This window comes from Perca flavescens, chromosome 6 (genome assembly GCF_004354835.1).
Source record: "Perca flavescens isolate YP-PL-M2 chromosome 6, PFLA_1.0, whole genome shotgun sequence".
NCBI classification, from domain to species: domain Eukaryota; kingdom Metazoa; phylum Chordata; class Actinopteri; order Perciformes; family Percidae; genus Perca; species Perca flavescens.
This window is the reverse complement of record NC_041336.1, coordinates 17,304,345-17,330,793: the sequence shown is the minus strand read 5'-3', so window position 1 is coordinate 17,330,793 and position 26,449 is coordinate 17,304,345. Positions and strand designations below refer to the sequence as shown.

Here is a 26,449-nt window from a genome sequence, read left to right as displayed (position 1 = left end):
GTTGAACATTTATTTTCTAATGTCTTATTTTTTATATTCAATTTAGGCTCCATGTTCTCAGGGTAATCCATGTATTTATAATCTTGGAATATTTTGAATCTGCTATGTATTTCACTCTTCTCAGTCTAAATGAAAGAAAACCACTTATCATTTAGTCAAATATTTTAATGTAACTGTACTGATTCATAATCCAAAACTCAGTAATTGGTGCAATTGATAAATTGTATAAAAAAAGCCATGCTTCTACATGAAAAGGAAACACTGGGTACAGAAACCTATGTAGATTCCACATGGTGGCCAAACACCATCATACAAGTATACACATACAGTGTATAACGGGATACATGTCTGTAGTCCACACAGCATCACTGGTGAAATGGACATCCTAGTCCATTAAAAAAAGTCCATGTACTCTTCTGTCTCTGCCAGGTGTACAGCAGTAGTTTATTGACTGTCACACGACACCCCACACTTCCTCGAAAGCAGAGCACATCTTGGCACAGGTCAGTGCCGCAGAGAGGGGGTAGTTACTGATGGACACCGTCTTCTCTGTGTAGTCCACATTCACCTAAAAAAAAGACAAAGGGATAAGTAACACAGATATTTGATGCTTAAAGCATTGAATCCGCTAACATCTAAAGCCATTTCTCACCGCTCCATGTGCAAATGCTCCAACCACCACTGCAGCTGGTCCCTCTGGCACCAAAGACCGAGGACAGACAGCCTCTCCAGTAGCAGAGAAGGAGGTGGATATGCGGGGGCAGCCTGGAGGCAGGTGGTCAGACACTGGGTTTTTAATCATCCTCAGAAGCTTCTGAGGACCATCAGCAGCCCTGACACTCAGCTTGTGCAGCAGCTGAACTAAAATACAAGAGAAGAAAAAAAAAATAGGGGGTGTAAGACTGGCTGCTTTGTACTTTGCCTACACAAAGATAAAAGTAAAACATCTAGTTTATACACAGAAAGCATTTAAAGTTCTTAGTTTACCCATAAGGCCACAGAAGCGAGTGAAGGTTCTTGGGATGCGGGTCTGTGGGTTGATCTCTATTAAGGCATTTTTCTCTGTGTGGATGTAAACCTGCAAAAGGCCTGCCCTGTTCAGTGGACTGTCCATCAACATGAGCAGACACTGGTAAAAGGAAATAAGATATTTAAGTTAAAAATGATTCAACTTTATTAAAAAAAAGAAAAAAAAACACATAAAAGATACAATATAATAAGCAGATACACCAGTTTCTTTGTAGCTCATGCTTGAGGTATTAGTATTTTCTTTTAACATGACTACTACTACTACTACTATTACTATTATTATTAATAGTTTCATCCAGTGAAAAATAGGGGGGGGGGGATCCTATACGCAGCAGAAAAAGTCTGCAACATTGTTTTAGCCTGTGGGGTTCTGCACAACATCTCGCAGGAAAACTGTGATGGAGCCAGATGACCCGATGCCCAGAGAGCAGCGTCCAGCACAGCCCCAACTGGGGGCTATACCAAGGAGACAGGTTATTATTCCTCGCTTTTAAAAAGGTATAGTGTTATGTTTGGCAATGATATTCAATATAGGAAACATGACGATGCACACTATTTTTATTTACTCTTCAGGTTTTCGTTTCTCTTTTAAGTGAACGATTTATTTCTGCCATTGAGTTATTTCGGCTTGTTTTTCCAGCCCCTCTGCTGTCAGAAGACCGGGTCGGGGTGGTGGTCCAGCACGGGGGGCGGAGGATACGCACTTTCTCTCAGCTGTTGACTCGTTCTGACTCATGAAAAAAAACGAGTAAAATAAAAGACACTGCATAAACTCTGCTACCGTGTGTTTATTTAAATACAGGTACACCTACATGTAGGCCTAAGATATTGCAATAGAAGCCTGTATATTACTATTAGGACTATAGAAAATGTGTTAAGGATGTATTAAATAGGCTAAACTTCAGCTGGAGTCCGATTTACTACGGCAACACTGTTGACCGCATCAGTGAGCTCTTTTCATCCCGCATTCTTTCTACAGCCTGTAATACCAGTTTTCAGGCTGCCAAAAAGTACACACGTTAGTGCAAATGAACCGGAGATATCAGGGTTTCAATCTCCACCTCTGAAAAGAGCCGCTTCTCAGCCGGATTACGTCTTGCCATGTCGTACATTGTGCAATGTCTGACATACAGTATAAGCCCATACTTATTTCTATGTATATGCTGATACCCAAATATCTGATGAGCAGAGTCTGCACACAATTCCTGCACTTTTTGGGGTTGTACCCACAAGGTCAAAATCATTAAGTCTTTTTGGACAAAAGCCTCAGCTAAATACATGCTGTGGTGGAATTTCCCGAAACACCATGTTTTGGTAAGATGAGACAAAGGGAAAGCTTAGACTACTTTGGGTCATTCATAGGTCAAGGGACGAGAATATTCAGCCAGTTTCTAATAACCAAACCTTTTCATGTATGAATATGTTTGTCTACAGAGTCAGGGAGTCTAGACAGCTGCATGATTAGAGAATGTTTTCTTTCAGGACGGTCTCCTTTTGGAAGTCAGTGGAAACAGTGAAAGGGGCCTGCCACAGTTTCTCATGCATCTCAGAACTAGGCTTAAGGTGACCATCTTTTGTTTTGGCGCCATCGATATCTTGGCATAACACAAACTTGGCAGCTTGGTCTAGAGACACAGAGTTGAGGAAAACACTGCAGAATAGCACATCGTGGTTAAACTGTACTGTCTACCTTAATCTCCTCAATTGAGATCAATAAATGCTTGTGTGTAAAACATCAAAGTCTCCAGAACCTTCATGTATCCAGAAGTTAAGCTGCTACTGAGTTTTACATTACATATGTAATGTAGAATCAGCCATGATTAAATAAACCAATCATGCGCTTCATTTTTACGTTACATAAATGTGACTATAGGTCATCATCATGACAGACATTATTGAAGAATACAGTTGTACATACTATTCTAAATGAGTGCTTACTTGATGTGTGATGTCTGGTCTTATATGTCCCGGATTCCTTCCACTTTTGACGATCATATTTTTGTGTTGGTCACAGTTTAACAGCTCAAAGGTTTTTCCGACCTGGGAAATACAAAACATGCACTTATTGTATTAGTTAGCCCCAATTTTAAAGGTATGGTCACTTATGTCACTTCCACTCGTAGCAGGTAGGGCTGCATCACAACAGCACACAAACACGACCCTGAGGCTTTACCTTCACTGTTTCTAACGATGCTCCCTCCAGAATAACAACCAGTCTCCTCTCTGCCATACGGTCGTGCAGGCTGCGGAGATGTTTGGCTGGTTTTGGTTCATATTCGTCCAAATGTTCAAGACCACGCTTCTTCTCATTAGGAGCCGCCATGATTCCTTCAGCTGGACTGTCGCGGAATGTGTGCGTCACGGCGGAAGTGCGCATTCACGAGTGGGTGCCTAATAACTATAGACAGTATATAAATAAGTGTCTACTTTCGCTATCTAACGTTAAATTGCCACACTGCTAAGTGATAACTTTTGGTTAATATCTGGCTTTACTAACGAAAACATAGTGGAAGAGTTAGATGGATGGGAAACTAGTTAATTTATTGTTAATTTACCGTTTTTGTTTCTTGACTATTGGCCAGATGGGATGATGGCGAAAAAAGCTTCGCGGCTGGTCAAAACCATATACTATAAATATATACAGTCTATGGTCAAAACCCAAACCGTAGACTGGTCAAAACAACCTTTGGTCAAAATCCTCAACACTCTTCAGCATGGGCCAATCCTAGCGCTTGAATGCAACGCAGTGCGTGTCTTGCTTTACTTCACTTGTATGCGCCGGATGCTCTTCCACAACGTGTTGAAGTAATCTCACGTGTGGGTTTTTCATCGTACACCGTACAATCAGAAGTTGGGTCAAAAAGACACGGATTCATCGGTGAGTATGTGGAGAATTGTTGTTGAGCTCATTAGGCAAATACTCAGTCAGGCAGTGTAATAACCGATGTCTGTATATTAACTTGCAAACACGACATATTGGACAAACTAGCTAACTGTTTTGTCTAACTGGTCGTCACAGCATTTTCTGCCATTTCTGTGTCACTAGCTACACATACAAGTGTTTGAACGCCTTGAAATTTAACATTTAGGGTAGCTATGTCCCCATGAATGTAATTTTGAATTAATATGAAGTAGGCTACCATAAAACTATTAGTAAATATTGTGATTTGAGGCCTAACGTTACCTCATGATAACTTTTAAATAATATACCTATGGAAGTGTTTATGTCAATGGGTTTAAGTATTATTATTATTATTATTATTATTATTATTATTAATAATTTATTTTCACCATAGGAAGTTCAGTGCAGCATGCTGTGACTTACTGTATGTATTTAAGTATGTGTACGTATATGTAACAGTTGTGTGCTTCCACGCAAATGCATCCCACTAACTTACAGCACAACATGGTCTCAAGAACGAGTGTAAGAGTGGCATCTGTTCCTATACACTGACATTGTTATTTTACACAGGTTTTTGGAAAGATGAAACAATATTTTTCTCTGTTTTTTTTAATTATTATTTTTTGGGGCATTTTTAGGCCTTTATTTCCACAGGACAGATGAAGATATGAGAGGGGGGAATGCAGCAAAGGGCCGCAGGTCGAAGTCGAACCCGTACCCGCTGTGTCGAGGAGTAAACCTCTATTTATGTGCACCTGCTCTACCAACTGAGCTAACCCAGCCACTTTTCTCTGCTTTTTGTGTCTGTGTAAATCAGAGTCATGGGTCGGAAGTTGGATCCCACTAACAAGGTGAAGCGAGGACCGGGGAGAAAATCCAGGAAGCAGAAAGGAGCAGAGACCGAGTTGGCCAAGTTTATAACTGATGATGGTGACTATCAGCTATTTGTAAAGACACACATCAACTGTGGAAATCTATACTATAAAGTTTAACAATAATTCACAACTTTGACAATGATTATGGCTTTTTTTACAAAGTTTTATTTTTTTGTTTGCAGATGAAACTGCACCAAAACGCCTCTCGAGTAGAGGCAGGAAAAGGTAAGTCTGACTGATTACACAACATGAAATACTATCTCTGTTGACAAGTTGCTCATTCATGTTGTTATTTGACAGAGCTGCAAAAAGAGTCCAGAACTTGAAAAAGCCTAAAGATGCTGCTGAGGAACAGCCCAAGAAAGGTAACTACATCAGTGTCTTCCATGTTGCTTTTGGATCAGAGCCAACGCTAAGAGCAGAGCTGCTCTGGGTCCTCCACACGGTGACTAGACACCAGTCCTATAATGCGAATGAGGAAATCGGGGAATTGTTTCAGACAATGTTTCCGGACATCTGAAGTGTTTTTTTTTGTTGTTTTTTAAGTTGTGATACAGGGTTTTAAATTTCATTCATAATGGTCTTAAATCTGACTTGGTGAAACCTGCAGAAACCCTGTTATACATAAGTGCCGATAATTACAATCCAGCACCTGCAAACAAGAAAAACATAAAATAGTCACACAATGTTTGTAATGTTGTTGCCAAAGTAGTTATTTTTAATCAATCACAATATATACGTGGCATTTATTGTCTGGTACTTTTTCTCTAAAGGATTCACTGATGAGAACAGTAAATGGTTGAAACCAGCTAAGAAGAAGCGCAAAATTGATGAACCCGAAAGTGAGGATGACAGTGATGAACACTGGGAGGAGGAGGAGGATGATGAGGAGGAGGAGCAGCAGCAGCAGCAGCAGCAGCAGCAGCAGATGAAGAAGGGAGGAAAAGACCAAGGAAAGAAGGGTGCCAAATTAGAAATGAAAGAAGTGGAGGATGATGATGATGACGATGATGATGAAATGGTTGACGACTATGGTACACTTGATGACGGCAGTGGTGAGGAAGCAGTGGAAGAAGAGAGTGATGGAGAGGAAGTATGTGAAATGATTCTACTATAACCTTTTTACCATCCAGCAGTTTGTTGTTATTCAAGACTGGAATTTTTACTTAAAATGGTGATTCAAATGTCTTTTAAAATTAAAAAATTGCTAAAACTGCAAATTTGCTGATACAATCCCTGATTTCACTTCACTGTTGATGTATTTAACCGTGCTATTTGATGTTGCAACAAAGTATTTTTCAAAGTTTAAGGGTGGTTAATGTGGTAAACATAGTTGGTAAGACATTGTACTTTCCTTTTTTATTTAGCTTCTTCCCATTGAGCGTGCAGCCAAGAAAGCGAAAAAGCTGAAGGAAACCATGCTAGAGAGTGATGATGATGACGATGATGAGAAGGAAGATGATGACGAAGAGGAAAAGAAATCAGAGACTGACATGGATGAGGAAGACACCGTACAGGCCAACATGGATGAAATGGATAAATTTAGGCTACCTGGTGCAGAGGAAAGCGAGAGGGAAGGTGAGTAACTACGTTGTTTTTTTTTCACAATGAGATTCTTTTTAAAGCAGCACATTGTTTTGCAAGAAGTCTAAATCATTTTTCTTATTGACATTATTAGGCATCATGACTCTGGACCTGAAGACAATCCATCAAAGAATAAAGGACAACATTGATGTCCTTTGTAATTTCTCAACAAAGAGGGAGGAGGGGAAAGAGAGAGCAGAGTACATCTCTCTTTTGAAGAAGGATCTCTGTACTTATTACAGCTACAACCACTTCCTTATTGAGAAATTAATGGACCTCTTCCCTCTTTCCGAGGTGTGTGTGCCTTGTTTCTCTCTCCCTGTTGTACCAAAGACAGCACATTGTGATTTTCTTCTCATCATGATCAGAACTGATTGATGTACACGGTTTTAATAGTTTGAACATGTGGCTGTTGTCAAGACCTGATTGAGTGTATGTGTTGAATTAATTGATTTTTTTTTTGACTGCAGGTTTTTTTTTAGTTTTATGAATCAGTTTGTTTTTCTTCCTTTTTGCTTACAGCTGGTTGATTTCCTCGAGGCCAATGAAATTCAGAGACCTGTCACTATCCGGACCAACACACTGAAAACAAGGAGGAGGGATCTTGCACAGGTACAGTAACTGCTTGGGGTGGAAGAGATGGATGAAATGGCCAGTTACAATATTTTTTCAAATGTCAAAATTCATAATGTGCTTTGTAGTATGTCCTGTAAGTCGACTTACAAAAAAGCACAAATGAAGTAGTAATATAATTTATTCGTTTTTCGACAGCACTATGAGGAAATAACATTGATTTAATGCAGTTAGCAGAACAAAAAATAACACTCCGAGTTGCCTATTCAGAGAAAAAGTGGCTGAAATAAATAGAAGAATATTCAGATGAAAATCGCTTTATGGCGAGAATGTCATTAACCCAGAAACCACCACTGAACACAAGGAAAACCTTTGTATTGTGTAGTGTCAAACGCTGCCTTCGGGTGCTCATATGTTGAACTCTGTGGTCTGTTTTTCCTTGTTTAGGCCTTGATCAACCGAGGAGTGAACCTTGATCCATTGGGGAAATGGTCTAAAGTGGGTTTGGTCATCTATGACTCCTCAGTACCTGTAGGTAGGTGTCAGCACATTCAGGTCGACGATTTTACTTGAGCTATTAAGGATCTTTTATTGGAAAATATCTGAGGCTGACTGTCACCTCACAAGCTTTAACTGTAACTCTTTCCATGTTTTAAAACAGGTGCAACCCCGGAGTATCTGTCTGGTCAGTACATGCTGCAAGGAGCCTCCAGTTTTCTGCCCGTCATGGCGCTCTCTCCACAGGAGGGAGAGCTAGTGTTAGACATGAGCTCAGCCCCAGGAGGCAAGACCACCTATATTGGTAAGATGTGCTGCAGTTATATATTGTTCTACTAATGTTGCATTTCAATCTGTATAATGTAGACTAGGGCTGCAGCAAATGATTATTTTCATTATGGATTAACCTGCTGAATTTTTTTCGATTCGTGGATTGACTCTGGTTTTGTCTATAAAATGTCACAACATGGTGAATAAATACCAGTTATAACTTACTAAAGCCCAACAGGATGTATTTGAATTCCTGGTTTTATCCAACCAACAGTCCAAAACCCAAATATATTTTACTGCCATGTATGATGATTAAAAAGTAGGGGTGCACGATTCAGAAAATGTCACGATTCAATATTGATTTTTAGGCTCAAGATTCGATTCAAAATCGATTTTTGAGTCAAAAATGATTTCTCTATTTAAAAAAAAAAAAAAAAAAAAAAAAAAAAAGATTCATAGTATGTAAATGTAGTTACTTTTCCCATGTGATTGCAGTAGACCTACAATTCAAAAGAAAAGAAACACAAATTAAATGTAGTTTGATATTACATATGTCTTCATACAGAAATAAAAACTTTTGCAACTAAAAACTGGAAAGTGCCAAGCTTTGGCCAGCTTTCAAATACATTTAATTCAAGTATAAAATAAAACTTAAATAAAAAGAGCTTCTCGTTCAGAGTTTGGTGGGAGTTTAGAGCATTGAAAGTGAGTGCGTTGGTTGACTGGCATGCTGGGTATTTTAGTTGTTGTTCGTCCACGTCTTATAATGTTAATCTCTGGGTGATAGCGTACCGTGTGAGTTCTCAAGTTTGTGGTGTTTCCAAAATACTTAGCTTTCGCTTTGCAAAGCCTGCATATAGCATGATTCCTATCAAGTTCCGTCTTCCCCTCAAGGTTATAAAAGCCGAAATGTGCCCAAACTCTCGCCTTCAATGAGGATGGAGCAGGTTGAATAATTCTTTCTGTGAGGTTTGCCATAGTTTGCGCCGACTAAACTACTTCTGCTGCACTCGTTCTTCTTTTGATTATAGTGTGCCCAGGCGTCAGTGTGAATTTGGCGCAGCGCCATCTATGGAAATGGCGAGCTTAACTAATTTTAGGACAATAGTATACAAGCCATTACAAAACGAAAAATGTTTGGAATTCTATGAATCGATTTTGAATCGGTAGAGCTTGAATCGCAATACGAATGTGAATCGTTTTTTGGTTGTTGTTTTTTTGCACACCCCTAATAAAAAGCATAAAATTATTACATTTGAGAAACTGGAACCAATGACCGAAAAATATTGTAAACAAACTTTAAAATGAATTAAATATCCCAATAGCTTTGTTTCATGTGCATTGTAGACCAATGCAAACTTTTCTCACATACTAGTTAAATTATTTTTTTAACTTATGTGAACGTTCCACCCTCAGCTCAGCTGATGAGAAACACGGGGACGATCGTGGCCAATGACGCCAACGCTGACAGATTGAAGAGTGTGGTGGGTAACGTCCACCGTCTCGGCGTCACCAACACTGTTATCTGCAACTACGATGGAAGGCAGTTCCCAAAGGTATCGTTTATACATCTGTAGAAAAACATTTCTCTCTGTGGTCTACATTGACTCTAGAGTTTTAAAGAGCGTACTGACTTTGCCTACAGGTGATGGGTGGGTTTGATAGAGTGCTGCTTGATGCTCCGTGCTCAGGCACGGGAGTCATCGCTAAAGATCCAGCTGTGAAGACCAGTAAGGTAAAACACCATTCACTGTTAACGTATACGCTCATACAGATGTATACTTTTGTTTTTAAATAATGTAAAAAATTATAATATTTCTTTTTTTTTTCCCCATCTCCTATTTCCTGACAGGACGAGGCCGATATCCAGCGCTCTGCTCACTTGCAGAAAGAACTGATTCTATCTGCAATTGACTCTGTCAACGCGGAGTCCCCTACGGGAGGATATCTGATCTACTGCACATGTTCAATAATGGTATTTGTATTGCATATGCAACAAGTTTATTCTTAGGTTTACATGTTCTTTGTGAATATTTAGCAGGTTTGGGTATTGATCAGAATGTCATCCACCAGGTGGAGGAGAATGAATGGGTGGTGGACTATGCTTTAAAGAAAAGGAATGTCAAATTAGTTCCCACTGGACTTGACTTTGGCAAGGAAGGCTTCACCAGGTAAATAAGATAACCAATGGGTTTTCACATAGTGGTAGAGATATTGAAAGGCAAGTACTCTGATCTTCAAACCTAAACATGTTTTCCCATTCTTTCAGGTTCAAAGAACGTAGATTCCACCCTACTCTGCGACTGTCTCGCCGATTTTACCCTCATTCTCACAATATGGATGGGTTTTTTGTTGCCAAGCTGAAGAAATTCTCCAATGTAATTCCAACTGCACCAGCAGCAAAAGGTAACACTTTCTCTTACAAGCACATGCCATCTTTTATTATGATAGTTACCCTGTTTAACAACAACTCATCCTGTGTTTATTTATGTAGAAGAAGAAAGCACAGATGCTCCTGAGGCGACAGCTGTAACAGACTCACCTGAAGAGAAACCATCCAAAAGTGGCAAGACAAAGAAGATTGTCTCCGGCAAGGCAGGCGGCTTAAAGAGGAAAGCCCAAGCCCAAGCCAATGGAACAAAGGCCAAGAAAATGGCAAACGCCAAGCCAAAAGGCAAAAAGGACTTACCTGCTGGACCAAAAAAGGCAAAGGTCGCCAAGATGGATGGAGAGACTGTGAAAGGGACCGAAGCCAAGAAGCCTGCGGTTAAGACAGCTGATGAAACTAAAGTGTCAAAGGCTAACAAAAAGGAAGGAAGCAGATTTGAGAAAAAGCAAGGCAAAAAGAGAAAAACACCCATGAAGGCAAAGGACAGAATGGGAAAGAATAAATTCAGAAAGTTGAAGCATCTGTTGGGAAAACAAGGCGGAGAGTGATGGTGTGTACAGCTTGATAAATTGTACTAATTGTGTAAGAGCTTTGTAGAGCTTCATTATGGACCCAGATCCCTTCAGCTAACCAGTGTGTATGCTGTTGTCATTCAGAGCAGCAATTCTGTATGTGTCAGTCAGATATTATTTGTAATGCCTGTGTACAAATGAATTAGACTGGTTAGTTATGTTCTCTCTCCCTTTTTATTTGTTCCAGATTATTCATTATGTTTGTCTGTTGAGTTAATTGCAGGGTGGGAAAACTTCCATAAATCTGTGGAACATAATAATAAATCTTTTAAGATATCTTTCTCATCACTTGTTTGATTCATCATTCATCAGTGGGAAGTTTTACTTGTCTTTATAGTACATCAACATCTTCTGGTTTTTTGAGGGGTAGAGTGCTAAATGTATAAGCCAGCTATGGTAAACACTTTTAGCCTGTAATAGTTTTTGCTTAACCAACTCTTATTATATTTTAGACATCTGAAATGTAGTTCGACTAGTCAAATTAGTTTTGATTAGTCCAGTTACAGAATGAGATATCTACACTTTGAGTAGTACTAACTCATTTTTAAGCCTCCAAATTGGTATCTTCAAATTATGAGTAGTCAGAACGACATTGAAGGTATATGAATTTGATTTCTGACTAGTCATAATGTCAGATATTGGAAAATGTAATCTGATTCTAATATACACTTCAATTGTTCAGTGTTAGAATGTAATAAGATCTTGAATTGAGTTTTGACTGGTCATAAATACACTGCAGATATCTTGAATCATGTCAATTTTAAGCATGTTAAAGGGGCTTTCTGTATACCAGCTAGTATTGATTACATTTATTTAGTTTTTACTTGAAAAATGCATTCCACTTTGAATGGGTATTTGTGCTGGAAAGCAGTTTTGTCAAGAATGTGGAAACAACCAATCAGATTTGTCCATTTCGGACCGGAAGCTGTGTTGTTTACATTTTCTAAGATGGCGGCGGGGATGTATTTGGAGCATTATTTGGACAGTAAGCTGTTTATAATGACTTAAACATGTTGGAAAACATTTCAACCTTCTTAGGTCGTTTTATGCTTTGTCTTTCGTTGTGTATTGTAGCTCCTGGACAACCCGCGTGCGGAACAGAGTAATTTAGCCGTTTTCTTTCGGTGAGCGGGTTTAGGCTCAGTCTATTTGCTGGGATACCGCAGCGCAGGGATAATGCAGTTTGAGATGGCACAGTACACATACTGTACAAGCTGGGCTGATCTAGTTTAAATTAATTAAACAAGAATATCGGTTGTCTTTGTGTCCCTTGCTGTTTATTGCATTTCGTGTGGATGCTAGTTAAAGCGCTATCGGTAATGGTAGCCGGAGGATCATCCAAGGCACATCATTCAGATAGCTATCCTGCTTGTATTAACGTTACTGTTTCATCTCACTGAAAGCGGGTTTAAACTGTTGTCTCCCCTTCCACAACACCAGGTATAGAAAACTTGCCCTTCGAGCTGCAGAGAAACTTCAATTTGATGAGAGATCTAGATCAACGCACAGAGGGTGAGAACAATGAACTGTGTACTTTAGTGTGGATTTTAACAATGGATTTATGTGAGAATGCATTTCGGCTGTACTGTTATAGAGACCTGTTAAAGCAAACTATGCCACCTATATATCTCATGGTTGAACTATGAGATCTATGCTGTGGTTCCCAACCTGGGGGTTGGGGTCCTCAAAAGGATCCCAAGGAAGGTCTGAGGGGGGTCACAAGATGATGTTAAGACAGTTATTTCTCTCTTTAATGTTTGTCTTTTCCTTGTGACTTTTTCAGGTCACTGAAAATCCTTCAAATAAAACAATCCAAGACGGAGAATCATTCTTTGATTGAAGTCACAAGTAGACATTACTTAATTTGAAATGGGCTGTACTGAAAAACTTTTTCACTTAACTTTTATATTAATGTTCTGAATGTCCAGTGCAGAACCTTTTAAAGGGTCACCACCAGCTGAAAAGTTTGAGAACCACTGATCTTGAGTTGAAAACTAGTACATACTCCACAACAGTGTGTAAACATTTTCTAAAGAACAACATTGTGGTAATAGTTGACTTTTTTCAATTTAGTATAATAAGTTGTAAGTGTTATTTATTAATGTTATTATTTATTAATATTAGCCATTATTCTAGTTATTTCCTGTATTGCTCAATATGAGCTGTTCATGAATGCTCAACAAGAAAACAGACACCTAATATATTTTGTTTGAGATTAACAATTTTTTATTTTTTAAACAACATACCAAACATACAGTTCGCAACATGAACATATTCTCCACCCTTCGTCATCACCACCCACCCAAACAAAAATCAAGAAAAGATGACTCAGTAACTACAGTATTCCAGACCATACAACAAAATAATAACAAAATAGACAATAAACCAAATAAACATATGTATAAATAACACAATATTGAAGTATATTGTTTTTCATTGCAATTATTTTCTGTATATTTGAGAGTTTTTTTTTTATTTTCAGCATAAGTTTTATCCCATTGGTAACATTGACATAACAGTTACAATATGGTTTTAGAAGTTTTACTCCTTGTCTCTGCTTTAGATCTAAAGGGACAGATAGACTCTCTGGCTAAAGAGTACACAGCCAACGCCAGGACTCTCTCCTCTGAACAAAAGCTGTCCATACTAAGACAGATTCAGCAGTCTTACAGTAAATGCAAGGAGTTTGGAGATGATAAGGTGCAACTGGCCATGCAGACTTATGAGATGGTTAGTATCTTAGAAATAATCAATGTTTTACATACATATGTAGGTCATATGAGTGGAAACACAATTGATAGACCCACCATGCCACAATCAGTCTGCTGAAGTTACATTTTCTGCAGGTCGACAAACACATCCGGCGTCTTGACACAGACCTGGCTCGGTTTGAGGCTGACTTGAAGGAAAAGCAGATCGAGAGCACTGACTATGATTCCACCTCTAGTAAGGGGAAGAAAGGTATGTGTCCATTTTCTTTGTTTAATATCTTTAAATGTTGGGGTATTATTATTATTATTATTATTATTATTATTATTATTTAGGGCAGCCAAAACCATAATTGGTACATAACAAAGTGGTTATGTAATTCCAGCTGAAACCAGACAGAAGGAAAAGAAGACGGCTAAAACAAGGTCTAAAGTGAAGAGTTCAGATGAAGATGGCAGTCCCAAGAGTGCACAGAAGAAAGTCAAACTCCTTCAGCCGTATGTTGTGTATCAAATTTCCAGCTTGTGCTGGCCATGTGTTTACTTTTCATGTTTGAAGTTAATAATTGTTGGTCAGTTTTATGATGATACTCCCATTCTCACTTTCAACACTTTTTCCCATCATCAGAGGAGAATTCAACAGCCCTGCCACCAACTTTGGGAATGTGCACCCATCTGATGTGCTGGACATGCCAGTGGACCCCAACGAACCCACCTACTGTCTGTGTCATCAGGTTTCTTACGGCGAGATGATCGGCTGTGACAACACTGACGTGAGTTTTGTTTTATGGCCCTCTTTCGATCTTAGTTAGGGGTCACATGAAGTGCCTTTGAGATTGTAATTTACCCTTTATTTATTTTTACGTTTTATGTTTTTCGATTAAACAAGAGGTTGGGTTGGGACTTAATATTTAGTTAGTTAGATTTAGTCTGAGAATTTAAATGTGGGATAAACATTTAACATAAGGCTTTACATCAGTTGCATTTACTTAGGGATAAACAGCAATAGCAAGTTGTTGTTTTTTACACAGGGGCAATTCAGTGTGCTTTACATAGATACAATCAAAAAGGAACACCCATTTATAAAATATTATTAATAAAAGAGAATAGAAAATAGGAAAAAGGTGACCTGAGCTCACAACATACGCATTGCAAATACAACTACAGAAGCCACTATACAAAAATACCTACAAAGAAAGTATGTAATAAAATACAAACAACAATTCTGTAGACACTTATGGTTAAATACACTAATTAGAGACACTTGTGATTATTACAATAGTTGTTATTGGGGCACTATATTTATACTTTTGTCCAAACAAGAGTGTGTATATGGTTTTCCCTGTACCTTGTAGATTCTGTATCAGTATTTCCTACTGTTGGTTAGTGGCATTGCCTTAAAGTCTATAATCATATTTCATTGGATGGAATATTGTAAACATTACCAAGAGCAAGATCCATAAGCAAAATAATGAAATGTTTTTTATGAAGAGAAAAGGTGGAGGGGGTTTTGGTATAGATATGTACTAAAATGCTTTATTGTGACATTTCGCATATAAAAAAATAAAGAAAAAACAATACATCTTAGAACACAAACAAACACATAAAATGCTACTTTAATGAGACCTTTAATGTGAATGGCCTGTCCAAACAACTTATGATTTAATGTTTGTAAATACCATGAAAGTAACACAAAGGTCAACAACAATGTATTTTTATGGCACAGGCCTGGAATTTAGAAGATTTAATAAGAATAAGGAGATTGAATAATGTTATATATCAAATAGAAGGGCACTCGGAGAGCGCAGACCTCTGTCAAGGCATGTCCTATCTCCCAATAGTCCCTTCAACACATACATGCACTTCAAACCTGAAATTATCTAGACATACCTGGTGGAGATGTATGTTAGAACGCAAATGTCCGAATCAGTTGGATCGGACATGAAACACTCTTTACCCTGCCAGCTTCCTAGTAAGTAATGTTAATGTAGGGTGAATTTTCCCAGTGGGGAACTAATTATTCCAGTTATTCAACACCACATGAATGCAGCACAAATGCCCTATCTCACCAAAAGTGAAAAATGAATTTTGGATCGCTCCAAAATGTGATGGGTTCTTTCTTGGCCTATGGTACACCCTTCCACCAAGTTTCATTAAAATTGGGCCAGTAGTTTTTTTCCGTAATCCTGCAAACAGACAAAAGAAAAAGAAAATGAACTAACAAAAACACATCCACCTTAGCGGAGGTAATAATCAGTTAATGTACATAGAGTACATGTACATCCTTTCCCTTACATATATTTCTTAGACGTTAATCACAAATGAAGAGGCTTAGGAGTCCTGCAGTCTAGTGCCTCTTCCTCTGTGGATAAGGTCACAGATGACAGAGTGAGTGATTATTATTATTACATAAGTAGATGTCACACCACACATACTGATGTATCTCCTTTGAAAGATCGATTTTGTTTGTAACCGTGTGTTTTGAATCATTTTGTCTCGACTAAGTGCTCCATTTGCAATGGAATATTTAACAGCACATCCTCTTTTTTTTTCTTTTTTTTCTTCTCTTTACTCCAGTGCTCTATTGAGTGGTTCCATTTTGCTTGTGTGGGCCTGACAACCAAACCAAGAGGCAAATGGTAAGAAACTCGAGCAGTACTATCCTATTTTCATTGTGCGCAATAAAAGTGTGAATTGTTACTTATTCAAGTCAGTCAACTAAATGTTTTTGCTGTGCTTTTTTATTCATCCGTCAGGTATTGCCCACGATGCTCTCAAGACAGAAAGAGAAAATAAACACCTGGAACAAAACGTGGACACTGATCAGATGGAAAATGAGAAGAATATTTCTTCATTAGTTACTAGATTTTTTGTTTCTCATCCTCCTTAACATTTGGTGCTTTTTCTTTTGGTTTATGTAATATGCCTTGGCCTGATGCAGTGTGTGTGAAGGAGCCAAGTGGTTACAAATGTATTTAAATATTTTTTTTTTATAAACTGTTAACGATAATCTTTATTTTTTTTGTTACCTTTGGTGCTCTTATTGTGATTTCTTTGTTTACATTTTGTTTTACTAGTGAATAATAAACACTAAAACAGCCCCCAATGGTTTAACAGTCCCAAGTTGTCACAATAATTTATACTATATTTACATGTACAACTACAAAATAAACAATAAAAAAAGTATTTTCTCTGAAAATAGTTAAGCCATGTATACTTTTTTGCTTTGTTGTATGGTTAGTTTCTTGTGATTACGCCTTGGAACACTAGTTTTATGTTTTAAGTAAAACAAGAGGGCAAAAGAACATGAAGACAAATGCTGCATCCTGACAATATTAGTCATCTGTGGGTAGTGAGTTAAACCATTTCATTTTAACATTTGATTGAGTGCTGTATAGAAAGTAAGACATTTCGTGAAAAGTATTGTCATTTCTGTAGCTGAAACATTGGTACAGTGGAGAGGGGGTGATTGTGTTGTCAATCATTTGAATACAGCTACTACCTCAAAAAAAACTTGGCTTTGTGTGCGTTTTTCATCAGTCTGCTCTGGCAGCTCTAACTTTGTGTTGTAGTGTTCACAATTGTTCAGCAGGTGGCAGTGTTTGTTTAAAACCATGCGCCCAGATCTTTGAGGCGCGTGTATGTGACGTCAGAGTTTCGTTGCTTTGGCGCGATGTCCATACCCATTTGAAAACTTGCGGATTAAACCGCCTGAAGACAGCGGAGAGAGCAGATTACGCTTTTGTCTTCAGAGGTCGTCATTGTGGCTAAAGGAACTTCAGCCGCCACAGGTGAGCACTACCTATCTTTATAAGTGAGTTGTTGGCTAAAGTTTAGCTGCAGTCGTTTTTGTTAGATAAAGTTATAGTCAACAAGGAAAACTACGCAATTGCGTTAGCCCAGCTTGTTAGCATGCTAACTTTGCTGTTAGTAGTTTGTCTGGCTATCTTAATTCACAATAACAAAGCTGTATTGTTTGGATAATAGAAAAATACTTTATCACTCTTACCTACTAGCATTAGTTGGTAGGTTAGTGTTAAGTATTGTGCATTTTAGCCTGCTAGACAGCGTTAAGACGTAAAGTTAACTAACATTAACTTTGATATAAGATACTAAATAGATTGTAACGGTACATTATTTAAATGCGAACTAAGTAGCTAACATTAGTTCAGTTAACTTTGCGAACCTAATGTGTGTTTGTTATCTGTTCTTAACGCAGGGATGTCGTGGGACTTTTTTGTGCCTGTGTGCGTGGGTGACCTGGTGAAGACTGGGGGGATCAACCAGTACGTGGTTCAGGATGTGGTGCCCCCAAAACAGCTGCCACCATATCTCAGTAGTAAGTAGCGAACTTGTATAAGTTCCGGAGCGGTTCTTTCATTTGGGCTGTTGTGTTTGTAATGCAACTCATGTTTTTGTCTCTTCCAACCAGAATTTAAAGCGGGATTGAGAAGCCAAGGGCCTTTATGTATATTGGAACACTTTGACACAGGCTACAGCGTACTTCAGTAAGTATTAATAATAAATAGCGTGTTCTAGTTATTGCTATTAAGAACTGTGTGAATACAAAATTACTGTTTACCTTTTGAAGGCACTGCAACTCAGTGGAGCTAGGTGTGAAAGAGGATACTCTGGAGTTACTAGTTCAAGGTTAGACCTTTTCATGGTTCTACTTTTAAATAGACAAAAATAAGCCTTTTATATTCTGGGGTGATACACACATTGTCTGGATTTTTTTTCCTTTTAGTGGTTAGTGGCCTTGCTGCTTCTCTGCCAGCGCTTCTCTCCTCCACCTCCGTCTCAGCTGACGAGCGCAAAGAGAAACTTAATGCCGTTAAAATGAGTGTCTACCTGCTCTGCAAACTCACAGAGACCTTTGAGAGTGACTCCTGTAGACAGAGTATTGTCACGGCACCTGGGAAGGTATGGAAATACTTTAATTGCTGTGACTGACTGTTGCTGTGTTCAACCATTTCAAATGCCCGCATGATGATATATTGGCAAGTTTGATGATCTAGTCAGACCAATAGATTGCGGCCTCTTGCCTGCTGTTAGATGGGTAGTCTTGGTGGTGTGGTTGAGTTTTATTGCACTGCTGTAAGGGCCCATCCACAGTAAACTTGTCACCTTACAACCTCTGCCCCCCAAGAGCAATGGGAACGGACAGGTAAAAGATGTCAAACAATGTGTGTATGTTTGTTTGTCTTTGTGTGTGTGTTGTATGGATGTATATGTATCAGCTGGCAAGAGGCTATAGTCTCAATATAGTTGGTTTGGCAAATATGAATTACTTTCTTTGGTAACCTGAGGGCATGTGTTGTATGTTAATTTTATTGTGTTGTGTAGGACTTTGTGATAATTAGTGAAGCTTAACCAATTGAATTGATCAGGTTTTGTCTGCCTTCCACAGGGGGGTAAAAAAGGCAAAGGTGGTGGAGAAGGACTGCTACAGTGGGACTCTGAGAGAGAGAAGGTGCTGCAGGCCCTCGTCCAGCTCCTCCAGCTGGATATCCGTTCGCTCTGGAGCCTCTCCCTGGTGGAGGAAGAGTTCATCAGGTACTTTGCTGACTGTGCAAAAGTACAGTATCAGACTTAGCTGTCTTAATTCAGTTAGTTGGTGTAATTTCCCACTTTCTTCTCCGGATCTTCGCCCAGCATTGATAATATTGTAGCCTTAATTGGAGCTTATATGAAAATGATCTTTGCCTTTCCATTAATATTGTCGTATCAAACCTAATAAGGTTAGATTGTCTTTTAACTGTGTTAAATTGCTCACTTTCCATTGTGAACGTTTCCTCACAGTCATGGCTTTTCAGCAGAAACAATATGCAGTGAATATTTCCGATAAAAGAGGTTGGATTGTTTTTGGTTCACACGTCACTTATAGAACCTTCTCAACACTAGGATTAGGGGTACTAGTTTTTTTATTTTTTCCTTAAAGCCTCTTTCCACCAAGCAGTTTGGTTCAGTTCAGTACACATTGGAACGGTTTTTGTTTTCATTATCAAAAGTTGTGGATGGACTGCTCCCTTTTTTCCTGTTTTTGTTACTCTTCTGTTGAGGTACCTAGCACATTAATCTGATACCAAAGGTGGAGATAAAAGCACTGCAGTGGCTCATTGAGGAAAGAAAAGGTTTCAGCCCTTTTCTCAACGCATAGCTGTCCACAGCTACAGTCACACGTCTGAGTAATGCAAAAGGAAATGTAAAAAAAACCAACGCCCTACTTGCGTGGTTGACGCGGCTCCTACCATCTGGTCAATCAAGGTGCTATACCACAAGTGATTGATGGAAATGCAGCTTTTATCCGACGCCCAAAAACATCTGTATCCTTTTGTTTGTGCTGATGGGTCGTTAACGCATAGTCAGTCTCCATCTCTTTAGCGTGTAAATGAGTTTCTTTTGTCCAATTCATTTTATCATGCAAATGAAAATTTTAGTGGAAGAGAATCAGACGACCATACCAAGATTACTGTAATCTCCGATACTCCAGGCCAATAAATTGGCCTTTTCCTGGGGTGGGGGACACACCAAAACCCATCTATTTGGTTTTCTAAATGTCATTATGACAATATAGGCACGTGCAAAATAGGTATTTAGGAAAAGTCATTTCCTAAATACATTCATTTTTTTTCATGTAACATTATATGGCAATGGCTATGGTGATTGTTAACACTTTATCTCTTAGCAAAAGATTAAACAACACATTTGGTGGTTAGCCTTAACAATCATCACAAACACTGTATAGTTCTGCGAAATGTTAGATGCAGAACTTTGTGTATAGACTGTAGAATTTGATCTGGGCTTCAAGTTGCGTTTCATGCAGGTTTAGTACCACAACATGAACAAACTTTGAATTCTTTGCTCTGTCCCTTCTCTTAGCTGTGTGACCTGCTGCTGCTATAAGCTACTTGAGAACCCAACTATCAGCCATGTCAAGAGCAAACCGACCAGAGATGGTATAATCCACTTACTGGGGCTGCTAATCAAAAAGTACAACCATCTCCTAGGTGAGTCTCACAGTCACATGCTGAGCCTGTGAGCAATATTTATAACTCATATCAACCCTGTTCGTTTCAAGAACGTCATGTATAAAGAATAAAAAGCAACATTACAATACCTCCTGTTATTCAGCATTCATTGTAAATGTAGCCTATAGTGTATACTCTCTAAACTCTTACAGGTGCAGGTGTAAAGGTCATCCAGTTGTTGCAACACTTCGAGCAGTTGTCATCCGTGTTTGCTCAGGCAGTGTCTGTGTGGAGCACAGAATATGGAGTCAGGGCGATCATTGGAGAAGTAATAAGGTCAGTATGCATAATTTGTGCGCATATAAAGTTTCCAACAAGCAGTCCTCTTTGTAAATCTGTTTATTGAAATCCAATTCTTTGGCTGCAAAGGACCATGTTTGGAAGTTTATGCCTGTTATTTTCCCCCATTCCTTCAGAGAGATTGGTCAGAGGTCAAGTGAGGAGCTTGCTAGAGAGGCATCGGGGGTCAAAGCTTTTGCTTCCTTCATTGCAGAACTTGGCAGCCTGGTACCTGAATTAGTGATCCCCAACATTAGTGTGCTCATCACACATCTGGAAGGAGAGGTAATGTTCATCCTGCTAACATTTTATTTCTTTACTGCTCCTGAGTTTACATTAGAGACTCTCAAAAGGAGCTAAAAGTAACTCAAGTATGACTTTCTGCTACTTAATTTGTCATTAAGTTCTCTTGCTCGGGTGCAAGTTTTGCTATCATTATGCCACATGTCACCCCTCATTTGGGATTTGATTAGTGTTGTCTTGTACAAAATGTGGTACTGGAAGAAAAGCTCAAACTCCCTTCCCAGTGACATTTTGCCCAGTGATGAGACCAAGGCGAATACGAGCTTACTGACTGAGAGTTGGGTTCTTCTTTGCCTTGACTGGCAGGTAATCTTGGCAGTGCAGAGGAGTATTCCTGCTCTGCTGTAAGGGCCTGCCTACAGTGATGTGGCTCACCCCAAATTATTCCTTTACAGTCACAGCGGAATATTTGCTGGGCTGAAGCTGACAGTGTGTATGTGTGTGGTGTGTGTGTAAGAGGCAAGAAGTTCACCCAGCTCTCTTTGCTGTTCAGTTAGCAATGAGTTGCTTCTTTGGTAATCTGAGGGCAGAGTTCAGAAAGTTGTTCCGTATTTGCCATTAAATGCTCCAATACATAAATCTTCTTTTTAAAGACCCCATAATTGTTGTTTGCTGACAAAAGAACAAGATTAGATGCAGACTTATTCACCATTTTCCACTTTTTCCCAGAGTCACTCAATGCGTGTCGCTGTGTGTGAGGTGCTGGGAGAGATCCTTGTGCGGGTCCTGTGTGGTGATGGGCTGGATGAGTCCGGTAAAGCCGACCGCGACCGGTTCTTTGACACACTGCAAGAACATCTGCATGACACCCATTCCCATGTCAGGGCACGTGTGTTGCAGGTCTACACACGCATAGTCAACAGCAAAGTATGTTCACTTATAATGTATCTATAAATACATGTTAATAAAGTCTCCCGTGGTAATAATTACTGTCTTGTCTGTTTAGGCACTGCCTCTGTTTAAGTACAGTGAGGTGATGGAGCTTGCTGTGGGACGACTGATGGACAAATCTATAAATGTGGTGAAGAGTGCCATCCAGCTGTTGGCAGCCTTCATTGCACACAACCCCTATAGCTGCAAAGTAACTAAACGCAACACAAGTTTTAGACTCCAAATAGCAGACATTTTTCACCGTCTCACAGAAATGTTTGTTTCTTTCAGTTGAGCAGTGCAGATCTGAAGAAACCGCTAGAGAAAGAGACCGCTAAACTCAGAGAGATAAAAGCGCAACTGGAAGGAAAAGCACCAGGTGAGGATGAACCCTGATAAGTTTGTTTTTCTTCATGCTCAGTGACATTTTGTCCAGTGATGAGACCAAGGCGAATACGAGCTTACTGACTGAGAGTTGGGTTCTTCTTTGCCTTGACTGGCAGGTAATCTTGGCAGTGCAGAGGAGCATTCCTGCTCTGCTGTAAGGGCCTGCCTACAGTGACTTGGCTCAACCCAAATTATTCCTCTACAGTCACAGCGGAGTAATCACAGGGATGAAACCGACAGTGTGTGTGTGTTTGTGTGTGTGTGGTTGGTTGGTTGGTTGGTTGGTTGTGTACATGTGTAAGAGGCAAGGAGGTCACCCAGCTCTCTTCAGTGTTCAGTCAGCTGTGAGTTGCTTCTTTGGTAATCTGAGGGCAGAGGTTTAAAAACTCATTTTAGAAACCTTTTGCATTTTAATTAAGTGCATGAAATTCAGTTTTTAGAGGTAAAGTAAAATTAATAACCAGGTTCCAAAAGTGCTGTAATTTTAGATAAGAGCAAAAAAAGGAGAATTTCTTTTACAACAGACGTCTGTATTGTAATTGGTTGTCAACAGCACTTGAATGCAGCATTCATCATGGCATTTTCAGCATTAGGGTTATGATTTTTTCTCCGCAAACTAATTCATTACCCCCCATCCTCCATTTTAAACATGTTTATTAGCTTTAGAAAGAAAACAACCTCATGTATCTAACATAAGAAAGAATACTGTGGCACACCAGGAAAACAGAATATGGTCAAATGGTGGCACAACATTACAATCTTGATTTATTTTATTTTTAACCCCAAGAACAGATGTCATTTTAATTCTGTCCTGCTGCTAATTAGGTTAATTTCTAATATTTTTCTGTCAGTTGTTCCTCATTTTCTTTGCAGCTCTAACCGAGTCATCCTTATTGGATTTTAATTTCCCTCTCCCTCCCGGCAGTGGCAGTGATAAAAGCATCTGAGCTGTGGGCCGCCATGGAGCCTGAGCTACTTGTCACTGTCACGACAGAGCTGGAGTCCACAAGCGAAGCGGAGGAGGAGGAGGAGGAGGACGACAGGGATGTGGAGGAGAACAAGGAGGCAGAAGATGACAGAGCAACTGCAGTGAAGGTTGCTCAGTACCTCCGTGTCAACAAATACAGGTGAAGGCCTTGGTAGAAGTTGACTCAAGCGTCACTACCTGAAGGATTTTTTTTTTTCTCCCACACTGTCAATTACCCAACAATTTGATATGAGAAATTTGTTTTTCCCCTCTGCAGGAATGCTGTGCGTCTTTGTATAAGAGCCCACAGCTGTTTCCCTAAATCTGAGATGTTTGCGTCTCTGTCCACTCTCACTGCGGAGACTTTAATGGACACACTGGCTCTCATATTCAAAGGTAAAACCTGCGCTCAGTTCACCTGACTCATTACTATCCAGAAGTACTGATTTTAAAAGTGTTGTCTCTTAATGGAAGCAAGATTGAACACATTTAAGATTTGGTTCTTTCTATTTCCTCTTGATTGGAGGATTCACATTATTGATCAGTGTCAATTAAAACTGATTGGTCTGTAATATTTGCCTTTTTTATAAATGTGAGTAGAGGATATATTTTAGAGCATAGAACACTACACGTTAGCACACTCAATTGATAAAGATGAAATGGGACATGTGAAATGTCTTTTCAGATTTTAGCCTTTTTGTTTGACTGTTTTGGCTTCCAGCACTTCAGGCATTGTAAACAGTAAATCACAATTTTAAAGGCAATTGCATAAGTATTGACTTGAACAGCAATTATCCTTATATGTCAGCTTTTAATAAAATCTTAATTATCTTATCTTAATTGGACGGATGCAGGGTTTCTCTAAGTCTAAATTACCCCGAGCCAATCACATTATGGTGACAAAGTGTAGACAACAACAAGTGTGTCAGTTTGTAACAAGTATACTTTTTTATACATTATTCAGAATTTTATGGCTTATTCCTTAGTATGCTGGTAATGTAAATTGAACACATCTGCGGCTGCCTCACACGCACTAAAAGCCTCTCAGCGTAGAGAATAGATTTAACTTAATTACTGTACAGCAGCTGCAGGAAGTGTTGAGTGATCGAGAAGCAATGGAAAAATGGTTTGTTGGTTGAATTCCTGTATGATTGCTTTTTAAGCCCAACTTACTTTACATGATGTTGTCCCTGATGTTTTCTTCAGGCTCTGACGAGGACACCTCTGAGCTCAGCCAGAACTTGCCACCGACCCCGCAGAAAGAGGCAGAGAAGGAGGGGGAGGATGGGGAGCTGAAGAAGCAGGAGATGTTGGTGCAGTACCTGAAAGACACAGAAACCTTCGCCTTACAAGTGGAAAGAGCAATATCTGTCATCAACACCATGCTCTACTTGAAAACCACTTCAGGTAGAAGGCAATATTCACCAGAATGCAAACTTATTAAAACTTGTGCATTTCAATGTAATTTACGTTTTGACTCAAAACTCAGTAAACTCACATTTGACAACTGAAGTGTTTGGTTTTAGTGGTCCAGGAGGCTGTGCAGTTTTGTGTGACAGTGTGCGAGTTCAGCGTTGCCAACTCCGTCAGCGGGGTGAGGAAGATGTTACCTCTGGTCTGGTCAACTGATTCTGCCATTAAAGATGCTGTCGTTCAGGCCTACAGGCGCCTGTATCTGAACCCTCAGGGAGAGACCATCAGGTCTGTAAAACTGCCTCACACATACATGGCGATATGAAGTGTTGTTAGTGTGATTTCAGATGATTATACATTTAATTTAATATAAATTGTACTGTAGGATATTGATTTTGTCGGTTGCTTAAGTCTCTTGAGGATTACATTAATGTTAGTGTGCCTGGCTTGCTGGTTTACATAAGTAAGCTAAAACAATTAAATCATCACAATCTAAGATGTGTACATAGTCAAAATTACTGGTAATATTGTTGTGATGCAACAAAACCTAACGACACGTGAAAAGATTTATTTTGCGTTTTCTTAAAATAGCTGTCTCATCTTTTCTTTAGGATGAAAGCCCACACTCTTGTTGACAGTCTCTCTGAACTGATGGTGGATGCGTCTCTAGGAACAATCCAGTGTGTTGAAGAAATAGTACGTAATTCTTTTATTACTCTCGTATGGCTTACTTCTGTGTATAATGGTCAATTATAGAAACACAACTGTGCAGAGTCTTGAGACATGTTTGTACCAGCCATAAAGTGTACAGTGTATGTTTTGTTTACTTGGTGTTTACTGTATTTTGGATTGTGTATATACCTTTTTTTTTTTTTGTTGTTGTAACCATCCAAACATGTTTCTGGTGGTTTCTTCAGGTGCAGGAGTTCTTTGGCAGTGGCAGCAATCTCCAGTCCACTGTAGTGCAGGTCTTGTGGGAGAGGTTTACTGGCAAACGAGAAACTTCTGGCCTACACAGGCGAGCTGCAGTTTTACTGCTGGGCATGGCTGCACGGTAAGACATATACACTGTACCACTTTCAGTATGCTCATAAAAAAAAAAAAAACTTTTTATGCCATGGTGAGGAAAAGGGGTAGAAGTTTACAAAATGGGAGGTTTCTAACTTTTTGTGCTTTTAATAGTTGGTAATTTGGGTAAAAATTTCCACTCTTCTGTAAAGGAGCGGGCCAAAGTGACTCAGCTCCACCTACTTTCAACATGGCATCATGACTTTGCGTGAACATACACGCCACTTTCCTAAAGCCAAATGGCATGTTATTGTATGCATTTTCAGCTATCCACATGTATATCTACACTGTATACAGCAGATGTAAACATACCCGCCACGTTGCGTGTTATTGCGAGAACGCGACTTACTATCGCGAGAACAATGTCACACGCCTGTTAAAATAAAAAATGGTTGGGTTTAGGAAAAGAACACAGGGAAAGGCTTTAGTAACAAAACAGTTTTTAAAAATGGCTGAATAATCACCACACGCGGGAAGCGAACCCTGCTCTCCCAGGTGAAAGTCTGCCACCCCAACCTACCTCGTTACGCAATCACCCGTTTCTTTATACTACTTGCTACGGTGGAAATTCACTCGCAATGTAGGTCAATGGCGGCCAATTTGTGTTGATATACACGCTAAAATGCGATTGTGTGTCTTGATAACACGCCAAAATGGCATACAAATTAGCGTGTCATACATACGCCAATTCATGAGCTCAGTCTGACTTTGAGTCTGACTGTGTAGAGTGA

The 26,449-nt window shown here is 39.3% G+C and overlaps 4 protein-coding genes and 3 non-coding genes across 9 annotated transcripts in view; 6 read left to right on the top strand and 1 right to left on the bottom strand.

Moving 5' to 3' along the window:
* Nucleotides 1–150: 150 nt before the first annotated feature.
* On the bottom strand, nt 151–3,769 carry emg1 (EMG1 N1-specific pseudouridine methyltransferase). Of its 2 annotated transcripts, XM_028581043.1 has the most exons (6): nt 3,585–3,769; nt 3,203–3,427; nt 2,968–3,069; nt 988–1,129; nt 653–861; nt 151–568 (listed from the first exon to the last, which is right to left on the bottom strand). In XM_028581043.1, the coding sequence occupies exons 2-6, from the start codon at nt 3,404–3,406 to the stop codon at nt 455–457; spliced, it is 771 nt and encodes a 256-aa protein (XP_028436844.1). In that variant the 5' UTR covers nt 3,407–3,427; nt 3,585–3,769; the 3' UTR covers nt 151–454. The 2 variants fall into 2 exon arrangements, with proteins under 2 accessions (XP_028436844.1, XP_028436845.1); XM_028581044.1 differs by having other exon boundaries at nt 3,203–3,769.
* Nucleotides 3,675–10,802, top strand: nop2 (NOP2 nucleolar protein homolog (yeast)). The gene is made up of 16 exons (XM_028580939.1): nt 3,675–3,907; nt 4,749–4,861; nt 4,989–5,031; nt 5,107–5,171; nt 5,580–5,899; nt 6,174–6,384; nt 6,485–6,684; nt 6,913–7,002; nt 7,411–7,498; nt 7,625–7,765; nt 9,148–9,287; nt 9,377–9,466; nt 9,584–9,706; nt 9,805–9,902; nt 10,001–10,137; nt 10,226–10,802. Exons 2-16 carry the CDS (start codon nt 4,753–4,755, stop codon nt 10,666–10,668), a joined length of 2,298 nt encoding a protein of 765 aa, XP_028436740.1. The 5' UTR covers nt 3,675–3,907; nt 4,749–4,752; the 3' UTR covers nt 10,669–10,802.
* A 770-nt stretch (nt 10,803–11,572) lies between these two features.
* On the top strand, nt 11,573–16,797 carry ing4 (inhibitor of growth family, member 4). 2 transcript variants are annotated; one of them, XM_028581035.1, is made up of 8 exons: nt 11,573–11,677; nt 12,133–12,204; nt 13,256–13,422; nt 13,539–13,653; nt 13,787–13,898; nt 14,029–14,173; nt 15,978–16,039; nt 16,157–16,797. In XM_028581035.1, the coding sequence occupies exons 1-8, from the start codon at nt 11,575–11,577 to the stop codon at nt 16,194–16,196; spliced, it is 816 nt and encodes a 271-aa protein (XP_028436836.1). In that variant the 5' UTR covers nt 11,573–11,574; the 3' UTR covers nt 16,197–16,797. The 2 variants fall into 2 exon arrangements, with proteins under 2 accessions (XP_028436836.1, XP_028436837.1); XM_028581036.1 differs by lacking the exon at nt 11,573–11,677 and adding an exon at nt 11,684–11,816.
* Nucleotides 16,798–17,032: 235 nt separating this feature from the next.
* ncapd2 (non-SMC condensin I complex, subunit D2) overlaps nt 17,033–26,449 on the top strand; it is a 28,164-nt gene continuing 18,747 nt past the window's right edge. The window contains exons 1-18 of the mRNA XM_028580908.1: nt 17,033–17,191; nt 17,620–17,739; nt 17,833–17,908; nt 17,992–18,050; nt 18,148–18,323; nt 18,811–18,956; nt 20,283–20,410; nt 20,584–20,707; nt 20,848–20,995; nt 21,683–21,880; nt 21,960–22,094; nt 22,175–22,262; nt 23,196–23,397; nt 23,515–23,633; nt 24,444–24,644; nt 24,764–24,938; nt 25,262–25,346; nt 25,568–25,704. Of these exons, the coding sequence (XP_028436709.1) occupies nt 17,622–17,739; nt 17,833–17,908; nt 17,992–18,050; nt 18,148–18,323; nt 18,811–18,956; nt 20,283–20,410; nt 20,584–20,707; nt 20,848–20,995; nt 21,683–21,880; nt 21,960–22,094; nt 22,175–22,262; nt 23,196–23,397; nt 23,515–23,633; nt 24,444–24,644; nt 24,764–24,938; nt 25,262–25,346; nt 25,568–25,704 (2,315 nt within the window). The 5' untranslated portion in view covers nt 17,033–17,191; nt 17,620–17,621. The remainder of the gene's footprint in view (nt 17,192–17,619; nt 17,740–17,832; nt 17,909–17,991; nt 18,051–18,147; nt 18,324–18,810; nt 18,957–20,282; nt 20,411–20,583; nt 20,708–20,847; nt 20,996–21,682; nt 21,881–21,959; nt 22,095–22,174; nt 22,263–23,195; nt 23,398–23,514; nt 23,634–24,443; nt 24,645–24,763; nt 24,939–25,261; nt 25,347–25,567; nt 25,705–26,449) is intronic.
* Nucleotides 18,382–18,713, top strand: LOC114557999 (small nucleolar RNA U85). Its single transcript, XR_003692885.1, has one exon. It is a non-coding gene; the product is annotated as a small nucleolar RNA U85 (small nucleolar RNA).
* On the top strand, nt 21,247–21,542 carry LOC114558001 (small nucleolar RNA U85). The gene has a single exon (XR_003692887.1). It is a non-coding gene; the product is annotated as a small nucleolar RNA U85 (small nucleolar RNA).
* LOC114558000 (small nucleolar RNA U85) lies at nt 22,314–22,644 on the top strand. Its single transcript, XR_003692886.1, has one exon. It is a non-coding gene; the product is annotated as a small nucleolar RNA U85 (small nucleolar RNA).